This window comes from Silene latifolia, chromosome Y (assembly GCF_048544455.1).
Source record: "Silene latifolia isolate original U9 population chromosome Y, ASM4854445v1, whole genome shotgun sequence".
Classification (NCBI taxonomy): Eukaryota; Viridiplantae; Streptophyta; class Magnoliopsida; order Caryophyllales; family Caryophyllaceae; genus Silene; species Silene latifolia.
In genome coordinates this window covers 383,330,578-383,349,266 of record NC_133538.1, presented here as the reverse complement: position 1 = coordinate 383,349,266, position 18,689 = coordinate 383,330,578, and the positions used below count along the sequence as shown (strand labels likewise).

At 37.9% G+C, this 18,689-nt stretch overlaps 1 protein-coding gene across 1 annotated transcript; it reads left to right on the top strand.

The window, feature by feature from the left end:
- The first annotated feature begins 8,967 nt into the window (after positions 1-8,967).
- LOC141631975 (uncharacterized) lies at positions 8,968-9,621 on the top strand. The gene has a single exon (XM_074444575.1). The coding sequence runs from the start codon at positions 8,968-8,970 to the stop codon at positions 9,619-9,621; it is 654 nt and encodes a 217-aa protein (XP_074300676.1).
- Positions 9,622-18,689: the final 9,068 nt, after the last annotated feature.

Sequence of the window (18,689 nt, the reverse complement as noted above, 5' to 3'; positions counted from 1 at the left end):
ACATACCTCTAGCTAGTTAGATACACTCCTCTAACTTGCTAGACAAAAACATCTAGCTAGCTAGATACACTCCTCTCACTTACTATATACATATCTCTAATTTTCACTTATATAGACTCGAGATTATACCTCAGCAATATATGATCAAGTCTCATTTATACTCCCTCACAGTTGAATTTTCTGACTGTGGTACTGTCTTGATATTTACTTGTCCCCAGATTTGCACGAGAGATTTCAGGTATGCCAATTGAAGTTTCTTCTCTTGATATTGTGCAAAGGTTAAAACTACACCTTTTCAAGAAAGGAAACTGTATTGTGGACATCTATTTGCTCATCATCGGGCAGAAAGGCAGCACAACTTTCAGGGCTAACTTCGAGTTTCGGTTCCTCAACCAGTAAATCATTGCTAGATAAGTATTCTGCTCTCAGTCCAGCTGCATGTAATTTTTGAACCCTTTCCTTCAAAAGGCAAGACTCCTCTTTGGTTCTACCAATCAACAAGCTCCCTTCAAAGGATCAATACATTAAACCCATTAGTTTAAGCCTGGTGTCAATCGGCATTTAGAAGAAAGTTATGGCATTACTAATACATCTATTCAGTATTCAACTGTATCAATTTTTGCTACGGTCTCTTGCTGAATAAATTAGATAATCAGGCAATACGACTGAAAAAAGTTTAATTTCCTGGTGTCCTAGGACCCTCAAAGCCAAAGAATGGATCTCCAAATAATTGTTGTGAATGTTTTACAAAAGCACATACTCACCAGAGTCTATATGGTTTACTGGGGCATCATATACGACTAAAAAAAGTTAATGAACCAGTGATCAAACCAATGATCTGGCGACAAGTCTCCTGACACACACGGCCACCACTGAGACATAGAACTACAATTGACAGCATTTACAGATGTATTGAGTACCTGTGATTGAGCTACTTCGATGTCAGATCCACTACAGGATCCACTTTCATTGATAGATGCTTTCTTCCAGCCCATTAGATCAACGTTCTCACGCTTATCTCTTTCAGTCAAAGCAGGACCTTGAGTATTAACTTCAAAGAAGCGAGGGTCGTCGTGATGTACAATAGTAGATTCAAGGAAATTAGAAATAGGATCTCTTCCATTAATGTCCTGAAACTCGAACTCGGTAAAACCATTACCAAAATCTGTAGGGTATAGGTGTTCTATACCAACCATTTCCTGGTTCACATCCATCATCTGCAAGGGATGTGGCTTTAGATGATCATCATGATAATATTTCATTGCTTCATTCACATGCACGTCTTTCTCACAGGGAGCACGGATATAGGTAGTTCCATTTATATATGAATCTGCCTGAAAAACATTAGAAAAAAAAGGTCAGCGATAAATCCTGAAATAGAAGCTGAATTTATACATTCCATAAACCAATTGCTAAATACTCACCTCATGAGCCGTTTCTTCATTCACCTGAGATCCATGACGAAAATTACCATTGCTATAACTATGATGATCAAGCATTGTAGCCTCAGATGTCATACTATCAGAAGTTTTGACAATGCCGTTCTCCAACAGCATATGTTGCTCAACAGTTTGCTCAACAGAACATGGAGAAGCCTGCACAACCGCGAGTTCAGATCCTGCATCCTCTTGAGAGATATTAGTTGGATTCGGAGAGAATACATTTGTTTCCAAATCCTCAATGTTGGAACCGTCATCGATTTCCTCATGCTTCAGATCATCAGCCTTTTTGAACAAGCGATAGAGAACAAAAGCACCCTGCAAAAAAATGATAAGAAAATTTTACACCAGTAGATCATCAGGTTTTTTGAACAAGCGACAGAGAACAAAAGCACCCTGAAAAAAAAAATGATAAGAAAATTTTACACCAGTAGGAGTTCAACTAAATTTGACTACCTAAAACAACAACCAAGGGTAACTATTATTAGCATATACAGCCAGGGAAGATGCTGAAAACTATTTCTATCATTATTCAAAAAGTGCACGTAAGCAATCGACAATGGTGAATAACAGCCACGTCTATCATTATATTTGCCTCCCTATCAGTAATATTCACGTCAGCTGAAGGTGCATAAAACACGCAGTCTTCCTAGGAATAATATTACCGATATCAAAGCAGTGTCTACAAAAACTAGAGATAAGCATAGCAAACCTTACATCAAAGGTATATAACATAGCAAGCAGGAAAAATAGACATAAACATTCAAACAAATGCTGAGCCTTTAACAATATGGAACTCGGAAGCAAGGTAAATTAGAGATATACCTGCCCAGGATTCGTGCCATCGAGCTCCTGAAGAGTAGGGCGGTACTCGTGGATTACCCAATGAGTACGGTGCCCCTTAGGAGCTCGGCCTGTATAAAAGACTAGAGTATTCTTCATCCCAATCAGACCCATTTTCCTTGACTTAATAGTCCTGTCCTTCCCAGTTACAAACTAGAGTCTTCCTGAAATTCTCCCTGTAATTACTAATTACAAACTGACAATTAGAAACACATCTCCAGCACATAGATAGAAGTATAGAACTGAACTGAAACATATAGCAATTTGGAAAATAAACCATGGAAGCCGTCTTAAAAAGTACCAGATACAATAGATACCCTTGGTATTACTAACGGATACAAATAGATTTACTACTAGATACACAAATCGATTTGTGTATCCAGTAGTAATACCATGTGTATCCGGGCTAGTATTTCATGTATCCACGATCTAAAGATCAACTACGACAACCAAACTGGCCACCACCACACCTACTGCCAACACCAGAACCACCACCCCTACTGCCAGCACCACCACCACCAGCATCCCTGAACTAACCCCACGAAATTTGACCAATTTATATAAACTCTAAATTTTAATTAGAACCCATACTACAAATCAATTTTTTGATTATAATCTTATGTTTTTTCATAAAAACACTTCTTAAATATTCTCAGTGGAATAGATTCAAAATACTAAATAAATCTTCAAAGATTAAAATAAGAAATGGAACTAACCTTTCTTCTATAATACATTGAAATGCGTCCTTGGGAATGGTGGTAGAAGCGGCGGTGGAAATGGTGGTTGACGGTGGAAGTGGCGCTGACGGTGGATGTGTGAGAGGCGATGGAAGTAAAGTATTTATGGTGGGTTTATGGTGTGAGGGTGTTGAATTGTTTTAGTTGGGCAGAGAAATAAGAAAGCGCGCCTGAGAATGACTTTAATTGGTTAGTTCGTACGGTTCGCACCGTACTTTAGTTCGCACCTGACCCCGACCCTATATATATATATATATATATATATATTTGGGATCCAGTGAGAACCATCAATATAATGAGAACCTTGAGAACTCCACCTTACAGAATTTTTTTTAGAAAAATGACGATATATTTGGATTCGGCATAGAATTTTAGGGTTAAAAAACATATTTCTTGGTCTAAAAAATATAAACTAGTGACGGAAATCGAGGCGAGATACACTTTATTAATTTTCATGCACCTACTACTCATTTTCATGTCTCTAACAATTTTCATGCACCTATAGCCTGTTATTTTCCATGCAACTAGTAATCATTTTAATGCATATAACAATTTTCATGCACCTCGTATTCGTTTTCGTGCATCTATAACCGTTTTAGTATACCTAACTATACTTTTGTACACTAATGGTAAATGCTCCATCAAAACTTTCGAAAGAAGATTTAGTGAAGATTAAGCAAGGGTTCTCACGGTTCTCATTATGCTGGTGGTTCTCATAGGATCATATATATATATATATATATATATATATATATATATATATATATATATATATATATATATATAACCATTTGAAATCGCAAAATGAACAAGATGAACTCAACTACATGGTCGAAATTGGAGAAGACGGATAAAGAAAAGTGGAGTATCAAGGTGTAATTCAAACAACAAATCACAATATTAAAACTTTGAATCATTTTAAGATAAATCGATGTCAAAGTTACGAGAGTCGAGATAGAAATGGAAAAAAAAAGGTAGAAAAACAAATTTTACACGAATTTCTCCGCTCAGCAGGCCCACTCGGCCGAGTACTTAGGGCAGTGCAACTCCACTTGGTCTAGTGACAGGTTACTCGATCGAGTGGAAACCTTTCAGAAGTTTTCCAATTTCTTGAATTTGCCCACTCGGCCGAGTGATCTGTTCACTCGGTCGAGTGACTCATCCACTCGGTCGAGTGACTGGTCAACTCGCTCAAGTACTACTCTACTCGATTGGGTTTGGCCTCACACTCACTATCTTTGGTACATTACTCCCATAATCATAACTACTCTACCATTACCTATCATCATTCATGCTTTAACAACGACACTAGCAAGCTTAAGCACGCAAATGATACCTACATGCCAAGATTCGGGACTACCGTCCCTCATATCGACACACACTAATCATATCTACTATTTACTACTCACATGAGTCCATTTATCCATCCATCACATGATATCACATCCTACACAAACGATTCTATCATACGATAAACCTATTACGAGCCACAAAAGACATGCATTCACACCACTTTCACAATAATCATATTCCATGCCATATTCAAACACACATTAATACTATAACACATATGCATTCATATCACAATTCACATAATGTTTCCCATACTCCTAACCACCTACGTAGTGACCAACTAAGACGATAGGCATTAACTTTGGCATGAGGGCACCTACTCATCCAAAACCGATCTCCTATTGTACTCATGTCGGGTTCATTTTACTTAGACTCTCCTAGATTCATGTTTGGTTCATTGGTTTTAGGTTCCAAAATCGTCGCTCTAATACCACTTTGTAACACCCCCTTCTTACCCGGCCCAGGTAATTAGGAAATGTTATCATCTCGGTTTCCCGAGGCAATAAAATCGGAATTACAATTAAGAAACTTTATTAAATAAATGATAAGTTTAGTTAATTACATAACAATGAATGAATAAATGAAAGAATACAACTCGTGACTACTATACTCTTCTAGCCAACTATACTCGATTCGGATATCATCAAGGCTCGTCCTAAATCCCGATCACGCCAACAAGCAATACCTGTACTTAGCCTGCTCCCCATATGATCGGAAATATCATATGGATCGACACATGCCATCCCGGAAATAGGTGACGATTACACAGACACACAAACGTCAATAAATAAAGTGTGACACAACACAAAGTGTGTGAAGAGTCTATCGATCCAAAATATTCAAGAGGGGGGGTGCCATTCGAAAAATTCGATTCAAACAATATTATTTAATAGTAAGATTTGCACAAATAGTTACACAATATACTATGTATCGTATCGGTTGTATAGTTTAGGAAAATAATAATGTACGCCATATCATATATCTCATATTAGTTCATGTTCGACTCTTCTACGCAATAAAAACATGAAATAAGTCAAAAAAACGTAAATAGATAGAGAATAAAATGCTTTTGATGGGATCTCTAAAAATAATCATATAGTATGAAAATAGATAAATAGAAGTAAGACAAATATAGGTTAATCATCATCTTTACCATGTTTTCACATACCCCACATTGATATGTATAATTATTACTTTATTACCCAACCCTATGCAAAAACTAAATGAGTTATTTACCTCAAGTTGTATTGCCATTTTATTACTATGAATTGATTCTTCTAATTTAACAAAATTTCATTAGGTTTCGATTCAAATTGGGCCTTCATGACCACTTGGATGGATTTTTCTCTCCCTGTTTGATGATAAATGTTTTCTTAATTACGTGTTTTTTATATGTTAACAAGCGTTTATGTGTTCAAACTGTAAAGTCAATTGGATTTTTTTATTCGGTTTGATCAATTATAAAAACATCTTAAAAATATTATCAAACGACATTTTTTGGAAATTTTAACATAAATACTTTCAAGTTTACACTACCTTTTCATAAATATTTCAAGTTTTAACAACCCACAAGATTGCCAAGAAAGAAGGTCAATCTTAATGGCAAGTGGTACACTAAAAAAGGGTAAAAAGCGGTGCACTTGAAAGTCCATCGTTTAACCATTGCTCTAAATGATCTCGGGCAATCCAACTAATACACACCAAAAGAGTAGTAGCACAAAAAGAGGCGGCCACATTCATTTTGTGCCATGGGAATCGTCAGAGGCCTAAGGGCCTAATAGACTGAGTTAAGAGGTGTTTGAGGACAGATACATATAAAGATGTTACATTTATGATAGTCGTTTATCATACTTTAGATATAAAGATCAAAAGAGAGAGGATATGTACATGTTATAAGTAACACATGCAATATTAAACGAATTAAAATACAAATGCATTGTCATTTTCTTGTTTTGTTTTATGAACTAAACCTCTCGAAACTTCTATCTAAGGGAAAAATACGTTATCTAATAAATGTCGATTAGTTTAGAAATAACTACTATCTAAGTAATAATTATTGTTAATCAAATATGGTTAGCATTAATATTGATCTGCAGTCTCATTTATACAATAAAAGCTAAAACGTCTCTGCGTATTTTACATTTAGTCAATTGTTTTAGAATCCGTGCAACGCACGGGCATCATACTAGTAATATTAATAAAGAAGGGATGTATATCCCTTAGAGATGCATCCTTTACCAAAAAGCAGCTGAAAATCAGTCTCAGCTATTGTTATTTGTGAGTGCTCTATATGTAACGAGTGCTATCTTCACCTGTATAAGGTATTACTCAAAATTTATGAGCTGAACAAAATTTATAGTATGAGGAGGAAGATTGGTCGGAGAGTTGGATGGAGTACATGTTGCATTATATCCACCAAGAGTATGCTTTGGACACAACGAAACTCTAGATTGTTTATGGAGTCCTATCAATCTACTAATGTTATTATAGGAGGATCAAATACTATGTTAGTGTTAGACTCCTCCATGTGATATCGGGAGGTATCACTCAGGAGATTATTGATTGTTTGAATGCTTGACCGTCTATTGGATTCTCTTTTGTAAGATTATTACTTTGTTTGCCCATATGATCGATAAGAAAAAGGATTGTACATCGGATGTATTTCATTATATTTAATGATTTTTTCAGTTTTTGTGTATTTTTTTCGAGTATTATAGAATTTATAAATTACATTTTAGTTTTATGATGTCAAAAATCAAATTTTTTTGAGCTTATATGTAATTCTTTTGAGTTATAATGTAACTTTTTGAGATTAAATTTTAAGTAAATAAACTCAATAAACTTTAAAATAAAACTCAAAAATTTTATATTAAAACTCAAAAACTTGAGAGAGAAAGTTTTAGAGAGATAAATTCTCTAAAAATCAGCTTACTTTTTACGCAAGCAATGGAACGAAAGAAGAAGCTGACACAAAATCCTCAAAATTCATCGCAATCTAAGACTAATACATCACAATCTAAGAATAATTCAACACAAAAAATACAAAAACATGATGATTTAAGATTACAACGTTTAAATAAAGGAAAATCTTAGCAGAATTTTTCATCTCAGGAATTTGAGTCGGATTTGGAACTAATCATAGAAGAAGAGGAGCAAGTTAATTAAACAACCGGAGGAGGAAGCACATGAATCATTTCCCAAGAGGATTCCATTGATTCAAATCACCAAAGAAGATGTAGCTGGTGAGATCAATTTTTGGTCGTCCTCTGTTGTTTGTTATATCTGAGGTGGGAACCCCCCAAGCTCAGTGCTGATGGGGTTTGTCAAGAGGGTATGGCAAGCACATGGGTTTGATAAGGTTGCTTTTCTGCCAAATGGTATATTTTCAGTAAGATTTAAGACTAAAGAGCAACAACAATTTGTTCTCAGTAATGGGCATCTCCTCTTTGATAACAAACCTGTTATTATCAAAGAGTGGACGCCTGATACAGAGTTGGTGAAACATGAGGTTACACGGATCCCTATTTGGATGAAAATCTTTGGTTTGGATGTCAAATATTGGGGTGGTGAAAGTCTGAGGAAGCTGACTAGTGGAGTTGGGAAATTCATCAAGTGTGATGAACCTACTCTTCATAAGCAGTACTTAGGTTTTGCCCGTATTATGATAGAAGTTGATGTCGACCAATTTTTTCCCTCAATAGTGGAATTCCTAGATGAGAATGGGAGAAAACAATCTGTTAAAGTAGAGTATGACTGGTTACCTGTGTCTTGTACTGCCTGTAAGGGGGTGGGGCATAAGGTGGACAAATGTAGGAAGGGGTTAGACAAACCTGTGATGAAAAAAGTTTGGAAGCCCAAAAATCCTGGTCCAAAGCAGAAGGAGCCTGTTCAGCCTGTTCAGCCTGTGAGGAGACCTATACAGGTGCCTGTGCAACAGCCTGTGCTGCAGCAACAGCCTGTGATGCAAACACCCAGGAATATGGTTGTTACTCATGTGCTGGTTCATAAGAGTCCTGCAGTGGAGACCACCTTTCCTAGGAGGATTATCACTAAGCTGATGAGACAAGAAAATGGTGAGAAGAGAAATTTTACCCCTGGAGGGCTCTCATTCATGGAATCTCTTACTCATTCTCTGCAGAAGACTAGAAGGGGGTTAATGGACAGTAAGATGTTTGAAAAAGGAGGTCCAAGTTCTGCTATAGCTGATTATGGGTAGCTATGGTGCTTGGAATGTTAGGGGTATGAATAACCCAAACAAGCAACATGAAATAAAGAGGTTCCTTACTATAAATAAAGTTGGCTTGTTTGGTATTTTAGAAATTAAAATAAAAAGTAGGAATTGGAAAAAAGTGAGTAATAGTATATGTGCTAGTTGGTCCATCTGTACTAACTCTAACCTTCATCCTGGAGGTCGGATTTGGCTAATTTGGGATCCTGGGTTGTTTGAGGTGGATGTTCTGGATATTAGTATTCAGAGTATTCATGCTAAGGTGTTTGATAAAGCAAGAAGGAAAGGCTTCTAATTCACTGTGGTGTATGGCCTTAACACCTTGGGAGATAGAGAGCCTCTTTGGCATAGCATTAGAAATTATCATATGCAGCTCAATGATCCGTGGCTTCTTTATGGTGACTTCAATGCTGTCATGGGGAGAAATGAGAGAATTGGGGGTGCTGAGATTACTAATGCTGAAATTAGACCACTGGCTGATACCATTAGGGACTGTCAGTTGACTGACCTGATGGCAAAAGGGGCATTTTATACTTGGAAGAATAAACAAGAGAATGACACCCTTATTTATAGTAGGATTGACATGGCTTTCATTAATGAGGAGTGGTTAGATCAGTTCCCTGATAGCTTTGTTCACTACCTCCCTGAGGGGCTCTTTGACCATTGTCCTGGTCTAGTTCACCTAGAGGAAGAGAGACAAAGGAGGGGATCCACTTTTAAATACTTTAATATGTGGTCCATTGCCACTGATTATAAGGATATTGTTCTGAATGGCTGGAATAGGGAAGTGCAGGGCACTCCTATGTTCAAAACTTTGAGTAAGTTAAAAGGTTTGAAGAAAGGGCAAAAGACACTCAATAAGGAGAATTTTGGGGATATTGAGAATGTTGCCCACTTGACTGAATTGTCTCTTAGACATTTCCAATCCCTACTTGATTCAGATCCCTTGAACAAGGAGTGGATTGAAAATGAGAGAGCTTGTGCCAAGGATCTGAAAGATATGGTTAAAGCCTGGGATTAGTTTCTGAAACAAAAGGCTAAATGTGATTGGATGAAGTATGGGGATGAGAATACTGCCTTCTTCTATGCTGCAATTAAGAAGAGAAGGGCTAGGAATAGGGTCTTCCAAGTCAGGGACATGAACAACATGTAGGGTAATATCCGTATAAGACCCTTTAAATTTAAGGATTATAACGTAAATTTAATATGTGAAACATGGTCATAAACGAAAAACATAATGAAACGATAAAGATTAAGTAATAACCTCCGGTCCTAGAGCAATTCGGCAATGAGAGATCAAAGTAGATCTCCTCCTAATTGTTGCACCCAAGAATGTCCGAGAAATGCCCTTGTGCTAGAATGAATCCTCTAACTGCCTTGCAATATTGAGAGGATTATTTTGTGAGTTTTGCTTAGATGAGAGATCTAGGTTTTAGAGAGAAATTGATCTCCAAAACCCTAGTTGTTTTTCAAATGAATTAGCATTAGGTTACAAAAGAGAGAGAGCTCTCTTTTGTCTATCCCATTCGGCCAAAACCGAGTCCAAGGGAGAGGAATGGGCTTTCATTTCCTCTTCATCTTAACTCGTAGTCCGACATGTAATTCGCTAAGTGTATATGACGCGGTTTCATTATAAACTGTCATCGGTTATCGGAAATTAAGGCATCAACTAATAATACGGGTTAGTTGAATTATTAATACATGTCCGACAAAGACAATATTGTATAATTATATTCAATATACATTTAATTAAATATAAATCGCTTTATATTTAATTTACGAATTAACTGCTTAATCCGCCTTAGCCATTATTATTTAATCCGCATTAAATAAAATATCTCAACATCACATTTTGACTAATTATTAGTCAAATAACTCAGACTAACTGGTTAGTCAAATTTGGCATCTACATGACTGTATTTTCATACCGTCACATCTCTCAAACGTATCCTATAGGTGTGACTTTTAGGGACCAGTTGATCACCGCCATCTGTATGACAATAACGTCAAACTTATCTAGCAAGCCAACCGTTATTGATAAACGTGGACCAACTGATTATGATACAAAAGTATACCCTTTGATCCTTTTAGAGATTTATAAGTCCTTGCACTAACTGTAAAGGACACCAGCCCCAACAAGCTCCCACTTGTCCGTACAAGTGTATGTGCAATGACGTTATCCGCACTAACTGGAGGACACCACCTCCAACAAACTCCCACTTGTCCGTACAAGTGAATGTGCGATAACCGATTCTCATATTCATTTAAAATTTCTCCCACTCAATGTAAAACAATTTGCAGATCCGGATCCGCAAAGGTCGTATTTTACAATCGATCTGTATCTAGAGTGGTTTCCCCGACTAGAGAGTAACTTAACCGATAAAACGAATCCGTATCCGAGCATGGCCATGCATTTCGATTCTGACTCCTCGAGTGGCCCCGAGAAATATCGAGTACACGATAAAGGTGAATATTTCCTTCAACTCGAACTCCTTCCGATCTAAGCACAGCATGAAATGACCCAGAAACAATCTACTTGGCCCCCTGTTACGGATGACCGTGAGAAAGAAACCAAAGTTACCCAAAATCTGCCTTAGTCTCAAGAGACAGTCGATAGTCAAAAGAATCGACTCTTAGGATCACCATGGAGGTCCTATCCACGACCGGGCACCGAATGTTGTAAAACATTTAGGACTCCACGTTGATGTCACAATTGTGTCCTACGAGATATCCGTATAAATCGCCTCTGTGATTGGTCTGTCAACCTGTTGACTTATGGCTCGTTGAACCCACCATCAACCAACGTCACAAAAATAATTACCTTGAGTTATCAGCTCACGTGGACAATTAAGGACCAAAAATATTATGTTTGTTCAGTTCACTTTGTGGTGTTCAAATTTGTCGTACAAAACCACATGAAAAACAAAATATATAAAAAATTATCAAAACGATGATGTCGTATAGAGTACAAGAGATAATGAATCTAATCCATAAAAGAGTACTACAACTTAGGAACACGTTTAATTCCCATGGAATTAACATGCCCTTCATGCTTATCTTGTCGTAATGGTTTAGTGAGAGGATCTGCTATGTTATTATCTGTAGCAATCTTTTCTATCACTACTTCCTTTTGCTCCACGTAATCTCGGATTAGATGAGCTTTCCGTTGTACATGTCTAGACTTGTTGCTAGACTTTGGCTCCTTAGCTTGGAAGATGGCACCTCTATTGTCGCAATAGATGGTGATCGGGTCATTCGAACTAGGCACTACAGATAGTCCATGTAAGAATTGACGCATCTATATCGCTTCCTTTGTAGCTTCAGACGCGGCATAGTACTCGGACTCGATCGTAGAATCTTTGTAACACTTTGTTTGGAACTCTTCCGATTGATCGCAGCGCCATTAAGAGTAAAAACGAATCCAGACCGAGATTTCGAGTCATCTCGATCCGTTTGGAAGCTAGCATCTCACAGAATCGGTTGCGCATAGCTTTTGAGGGCCTCCATAAGTCAATGCCCAATCTTTAGTCCTCCGTAGGTACTTAAGAATGTTCTTGACAGCCACCCAATGTGATTCACCGGATCTTTGTTGGAATCGACTTGTCATACTCAATGCATATGCCACGTCCGGACGTGTGCATATCATGGCATACATGATTGATCCTATAGCCGAAGCATAAGGAATCCGTGCCATGCGCTCTTTCTCTTCCGGTGTCTCTGGTGCCTGAGACTTGCTCAAATACACCCCTGGAGCCATGGGAAGAAACCCCTTCTTGGAGCTAGTCATGCTGAATCTCTCTAGGACTTTGTCTATGTAAGACTCCTGACTGAGAGATAGCATCCGTCGTGATCTGTCTCGATAGATACGGATGCCTAGAATTCTTTGTGCCTCACCCAGATCTTTCATCTGGAAATGGTTTTTCAACCATACTTTCACCGAAGTTAAGAGAGGTATGTCATTCCCAATCAGGAGTATGTCATCGACATACAATATTAGGAAGACAATCTTGCTCCCACTCGACTTGATATAAAGACATGGTTCCTCGACCGATCGAGTAAATCCATTTTCTTTAATCACTTGGTCGAAGCGATGATTCCAACTCCGAGATGCTTGCTTAAGTCCATAAATGGAACGCTTAAGTTTGCATACTTTCTTAGGATGTTGTGGATCGATGAAACCTTCGGGTTGTACCATGTACAACTCTTCCTCCAAAAAGCCGTTTAAGAAGGCGGTTTTCACATCCATTTGCCAAATTTCATAGTCATGAAAAGCGGCGATCGCTAAGATAATCCGAATGGAACGCAGCATGACTACGGGTGCAAAAATTTCATCGTACTGCAAGCCTGGCACTTGGGTGAAACCTTTAGCAACTAGTCGTGCTTTGTAGATATCTTGTTGACATTCCACAGAATGCTTTATCTTGTAAAGCCATTTGCATTGAAGGGGACGAACCTTAGCAGGTAAGTCAACAAGATCCCATACGTTGTTCTCATACATAGAGTCCATCTCGGATTGCATGGCCTCAAGCCATAGCTTTGAGTCAGAACTAGTCATGGCACCTTTATAGGTTGCGGGTTCACTACTCGTTAAGAGTAGAACGTCATCTATGTCATGTTCCTCGACCATACCAATGTATCTATCTGGAGGAATAGAGACTCTTCCCGACCTCCTAGGTTCCTCAAGAATATTCACCGCAGCCGGGATTGAAGGAATTGGTTCCTCCAATGGTTGCTCGGTATTTGGTTCTGGAATCTCCGACAGGTCGAAGGTTCTATCACTCTTTGCATTCTAGAGAAATTCCTTCTCTAAGAATGTCGCACTAGCCGCAACAAAAACACGTTGTTCGGTTGGCGAATAAAAGTAATGACCAAGTGTTCCTTTAGGATAACCTATAAAGTATGTCTTGACCGATCGCGGGCCGAGCTTATCCTCGTGTCTCCACTTGACATAAGCCTCGCAGCCCCAAACCCGTATAAAGGACAAGTTAGGGACCGTTCCCTTCCATAGTTCATATGGAGTCTTGTCAACAGCTTTAGACGGACTTCGGTTAAGTATTAGAGCGGCTGACAAAAGAGCATAACCCCACAATGAGTCAGGCAACACGGTGTGACTCATCATGGATCGAACCATATCAAGTAGTGTTCGATTTCTCCGTTCGGACACACCATTCAATTGAGGTGTTCCAGGTGGAGTTAACTAGAGGGCAATCCCACAGTCCTTTAGGTGTTGATCAAACTCATGAGAAGGATACTCGCCACCACGATCTGAACGTAGTGTTTTAATCTTTCTACCCAATAGGTTCTCAGACCCTATTCTCGGTATTCTTTGAATTTCTCAAAGGATTCACTTTTATGTTTCATTAAGTAGACATAGCCATATCTACTTAAATCATCCGTGAAAGTGATGAAATACCTATAGCCTTCTCGTGCGGTGATTGACATAGGACCACATACATCCGTGTGTATGAGTCCTAATAGGTCAGCAGCGCGCATTCCAACACCTTTGAAGGAAATCCGAGTCATCTTACCGATGAGACATGATTCACACGTGCCAAATGATTGAAAATCAAAGGCCGAGATAGCTCCATTCTTGATGAGCTGTTTGACGCGTTTCTCATTAATGTGTCCCATACGGCAGTGCCATAGATACGTTTGATCTTTGTCACCAACCTTTAACTTTTTATTCATTACGTGTAATATTTCGGTGGTCTGATCTAAAACATAAATTCCGTTCATGGAGACTGCCTTGCCATAAATCATATCGTGTAAAGAGAAAATGCAAGTATTATTCTCTATTACAAATGAAAATCCAAGTTTGTCAAGTGCAGAAACTGAAATAATGTTTTTGGAAAGACTGGGTACATAATAGGAGTCATATAATGACAACTCAAATCCGCTAGGAAGCTGGATCACATATGTCCCCTTTGAGATGGCAGCCACTCTTGCTCCATTCCCAACACGCAGGTCCACCTCACCCTTTACGAGGGGTTCGATGTTTTGAGCCCCCGCACATGATTACACAGATGAGAACCACAACCAATATCAAGTACCCAAGTTCCGTAACTTGCGTGGTTAATCTCAATCATATGAATAAAAGTAGAAGAAGAAGAAGACATACCAACAGGTTTAACACGACCTGCCTTTAAGTCCTCATGATAAATAGGACATGTACGCCTCCAATGCCCAGTCTTGTGGCAATGATGGCATTCCATGTTTTCATTCTTGCTCTTTGTCGTGCCTGATAATGTGCTCGACTCACCAGGCCCACTTTTACCTGAACCCGACTTCTTGAACTTCGGTTTACCTACTGCTAGGTTTGCCTGAGCTTTGCCCTTACCTTTCCCCTTGTTTGTCACAACGAGAACATCCTGTTTCAAGCTCCCACTGAACTTCATGTCCTTCTCGGTCGTACGAGAAGGAGTGCAGTTCATGGGGACTTTTCTTCAAATCATTCATATAGTAATTCGCTCTAAATTGCGAAAAACCATCGTGGAGTGAGTGAAGCATGCGGTCGATCACAATGTTCTCGCTGATCTTACAATCAAAGGTCTCCAGCTTCTCGACATTCTCAATCATGCTGAGAATGTGTGGGCTAACTGGTTGGCCCTTCTGGAGTCTCGCATCAAAGAAGCGAGTGGTATGCTCATAGGTCACGATTCTCAGTGCTTTCGAGAATTCCTTGGTGAGCGTGGTGAAAATCTTGTTCGCACCATGGGCTATGAAGCGTTTCTGCAAATTGGGTTCCATTGCAAAAATGAGTACGTTTTTAATCGCACCCGCTTCCATACAGAAATCGTTAAACTTGGTGATTTCAGAAGCTCTAGCCGTGGGACTCGGGTTTGCGGGATGGGCTCTAATAGATATTTGAGCTTCCGTCAGCGGCAAAGCATTCCGTAATGCCGCCTCCCGGTCCCGCGAAGTTTGATCCATCATTCTTGATCGAGTAGACCGATTCATCCGATTCATGAAGATCCGAAGCCAGGACTCACGGTCCAATGTGGCACTTGGCATTGGGTTGTCGTAGAACCACCATTTGTTTTTAGCAGTTTAAAAGTTCGTGATCTACACGGAAAAGAAAGAAAAACAAAAACGAAATAAGCAACTCATCGAGGTGATTTAAGTCTATTTAAAATTCATTTTAATCGTGTAGACTCATTGCACTTGTATAATTGATCTCCCTCAAGAATAATACAAGTGATCCCAAGACTCAATTTCCGTAAATTGATAAGCCAACTGTTTAGCTAGTTCTTCCGTAAAAACTCTTGGTCGATAGATTTCTGGAAATCCTATCTATAGTCCACCATAATCACAGGATCGTACGAGTGACCATAGTGTTGAGATAAAATAAGTCAATCGGTTCCAACTTACCCGACGTAGAAGGGGTCATATTATGCCTACCGACGAAGAAGGGACTCATTGGAGTTTGACCTATAAAGACTATTCTCAATTTTTGTTTATACGAGGAAGATCCCATCAACTTAATTATAATTCATATTAAGTGAACGAATAACTAGCGTCTGCGTGAATGAATTAATTTAGGTGATGGCTTAAAATCATGTGACATAAGAATGTCAAAGAAAACTAACTCGTGACCTCTATATGTGTCAGTTTTCATGCAATAATTAGGTGGTTTGGTTTTTAGGCGGAAAATGATGCATACTATCGTTGCGATAAAATAAATAAATGAATGCAATACGTAAATAAAAATTCCTAGTGTGGCCTATCCTAGTAAAAAGAACATAATACAACTTTGGAATCCACCGTTGGACCCGAAAAGCTTGTCTTGATGTTCCATCTTTGTCCAAGTAGCGGGAGTGTGCATCCGGTCTCCTTCTTTAGTCTTCTCAAAATTACAATTAAAATTTACAAAATATAAACCTATTTACATTCTAAATAAAAAACTGTAATTAAAAGAAATAAAGGGAGATACGAGATCTCAAAATACAACCAAGACCGTGTTCCATCATTACGGTAACACGTTCTACTAAGGCCACACTAAGTTACAACCGTTTGCAAAAATAAATAAATACGTAATTAAAAACATTCAAAAATCAAAAACGATAAATAAAATGCATCAACTAAAATTTAAATTTATTCGTGACATAATTCCGTAATTATGTTAAATTTATCCAAACCACCAAAGACAATTAAAATTATATGACAAAATCGCTTTAGTCAAGTTAATTTTAATCCGAGATAATCCGTTACTATAAATCGTTTTAAAGTAACTTAATTTTACGTGGGTGAACCGTTTCACTATCAAGCGAGAGCATAAAACCGTTTTATGCAATAAAAGGCCGGGAAAAAAAAACCAAAATTTTTTTTTTTTTTTTTTTTTCGTCACTGCTGGGCGTGAACAGTACCCAGAAATTTTTTTTTTTTTTTTTTAAATGCTGAAATTGCCGAGTGCATCAAAAAGCCAAAAAAAAATTTATACGGCTCAAAATCGTGAGCAACAAAAGATCAAAACAAAACGGTTTGATAAAACACAATTGCAATTTTAATCTAATCCGTATAGAAATCAAATTACAATTGTTACATCTTCAACATATTGCAATAATTATCGGTTAAAATTACAACATGTGAAGAATGATTGAAAACAAGAGATCGAACGATCTAACAAAAATGTGTGGCACGCAAATCAATGCAAAAACAGGAAAAACGGGCCGTGATACATGAAGGCCACACGGTTTTCCAAAAAAACTTGGCCGATACAAAAAAATTGCCACACGAAATTTTATGCAATCATTTTGATAGATCTTTAACATATTGCGATGAATATCGATTACAAAACAATATGCAAAGATCAAAATGAAAACAAAACAAAAGACAACCATCACCGTGTATACAAGACACGGATCCCAAGGCACAAAACAAACAAAAAAAACGCAGCAATTAAAAATTGCCGAGAAAAAAAATTGCAGCCGTGACATTTTTTTTGAACAAAAATTCATCGATTCAGAAATCGTTTGATGAAAATCACATAGAAAAATTTACGTAACCTGGCTCTGATACCACTTGTAGGGTAATATCCGTATAAGACCCTTTAAATTTAAGGATTATAACGTAAATTTAATATGTGAAACATGGTCATAAACGAAAAACATAATGAAACGATAAAGATTAAGTAATAACCTCCGGTCCTAGAGCAATTCGGCAATGAGAGATCAAAGTAGATCTCCTCCTAATTGTTGCACCCAAGAATGTCCGAGAAATGCCCTTGTGCTAGAATGAATCCTCTAATTGCCTTGCAATATTGAGAGGATTATTTTGTGAGTTTTGCTTAGATGAGAGATCTAGGTTTTAGAGAAAATTGATCTCCAAAACCCTAGTTGTTTTTCAAATGAATTAGCATTAGGTTACAAAAGAGAGAGAGCTCTCTTTTGTCTATCCCATTCGGCCAAAACCGAGTCCAAGGGAGAGGAATGGGCTTTCATTTCCTCTTCATCTTAACTCGTAGTCCGACATGTAATTCGCTAAGTGTATATGACGCGGTTTCATTATAAACTGTCATCGGTTATCGGAAATTAAGGCATCAACTAATAATACGGGTTAGTTGAATTATTAATACATGTCCGACAAAGACAATATTGTATAATTATATTCAATATACATTTAATTAAATATAAATCGCTTTATATTTAATTTACTTAATTAATCGCTTAATCCGCCTTTAGCCATTATTATTTAATCCGCATTAAATAAAATATCTCAACATCACATTTTGACTAATTATTAGTCAAATAACTCAGACTAACTGGTTAGTCAAAATTGGCATCTACATGACTGTATTTTCATACCGTCACATCTCTTAAACGTATCCTATAGGTGTGACTTTTAGGGACCAGTTGATCACCGCCATCTGTATGACAATAACGTCAAACTTATCTAGCAAGCCAACCGTTATTGATAAACGTGGACCAACTGATTATGATACAAAAGTATACCCTTTGATCCTTTTAGAGATTTATAAGTCCTTGCACTAACTGTAAAGGACACCAGCCCCAACACAACAATCTATGCACTGACCCTGAGGAGATTCAGAAAGCTTTTGAGGCTTACTATATCAATTTGCTGGGGACTTCTACT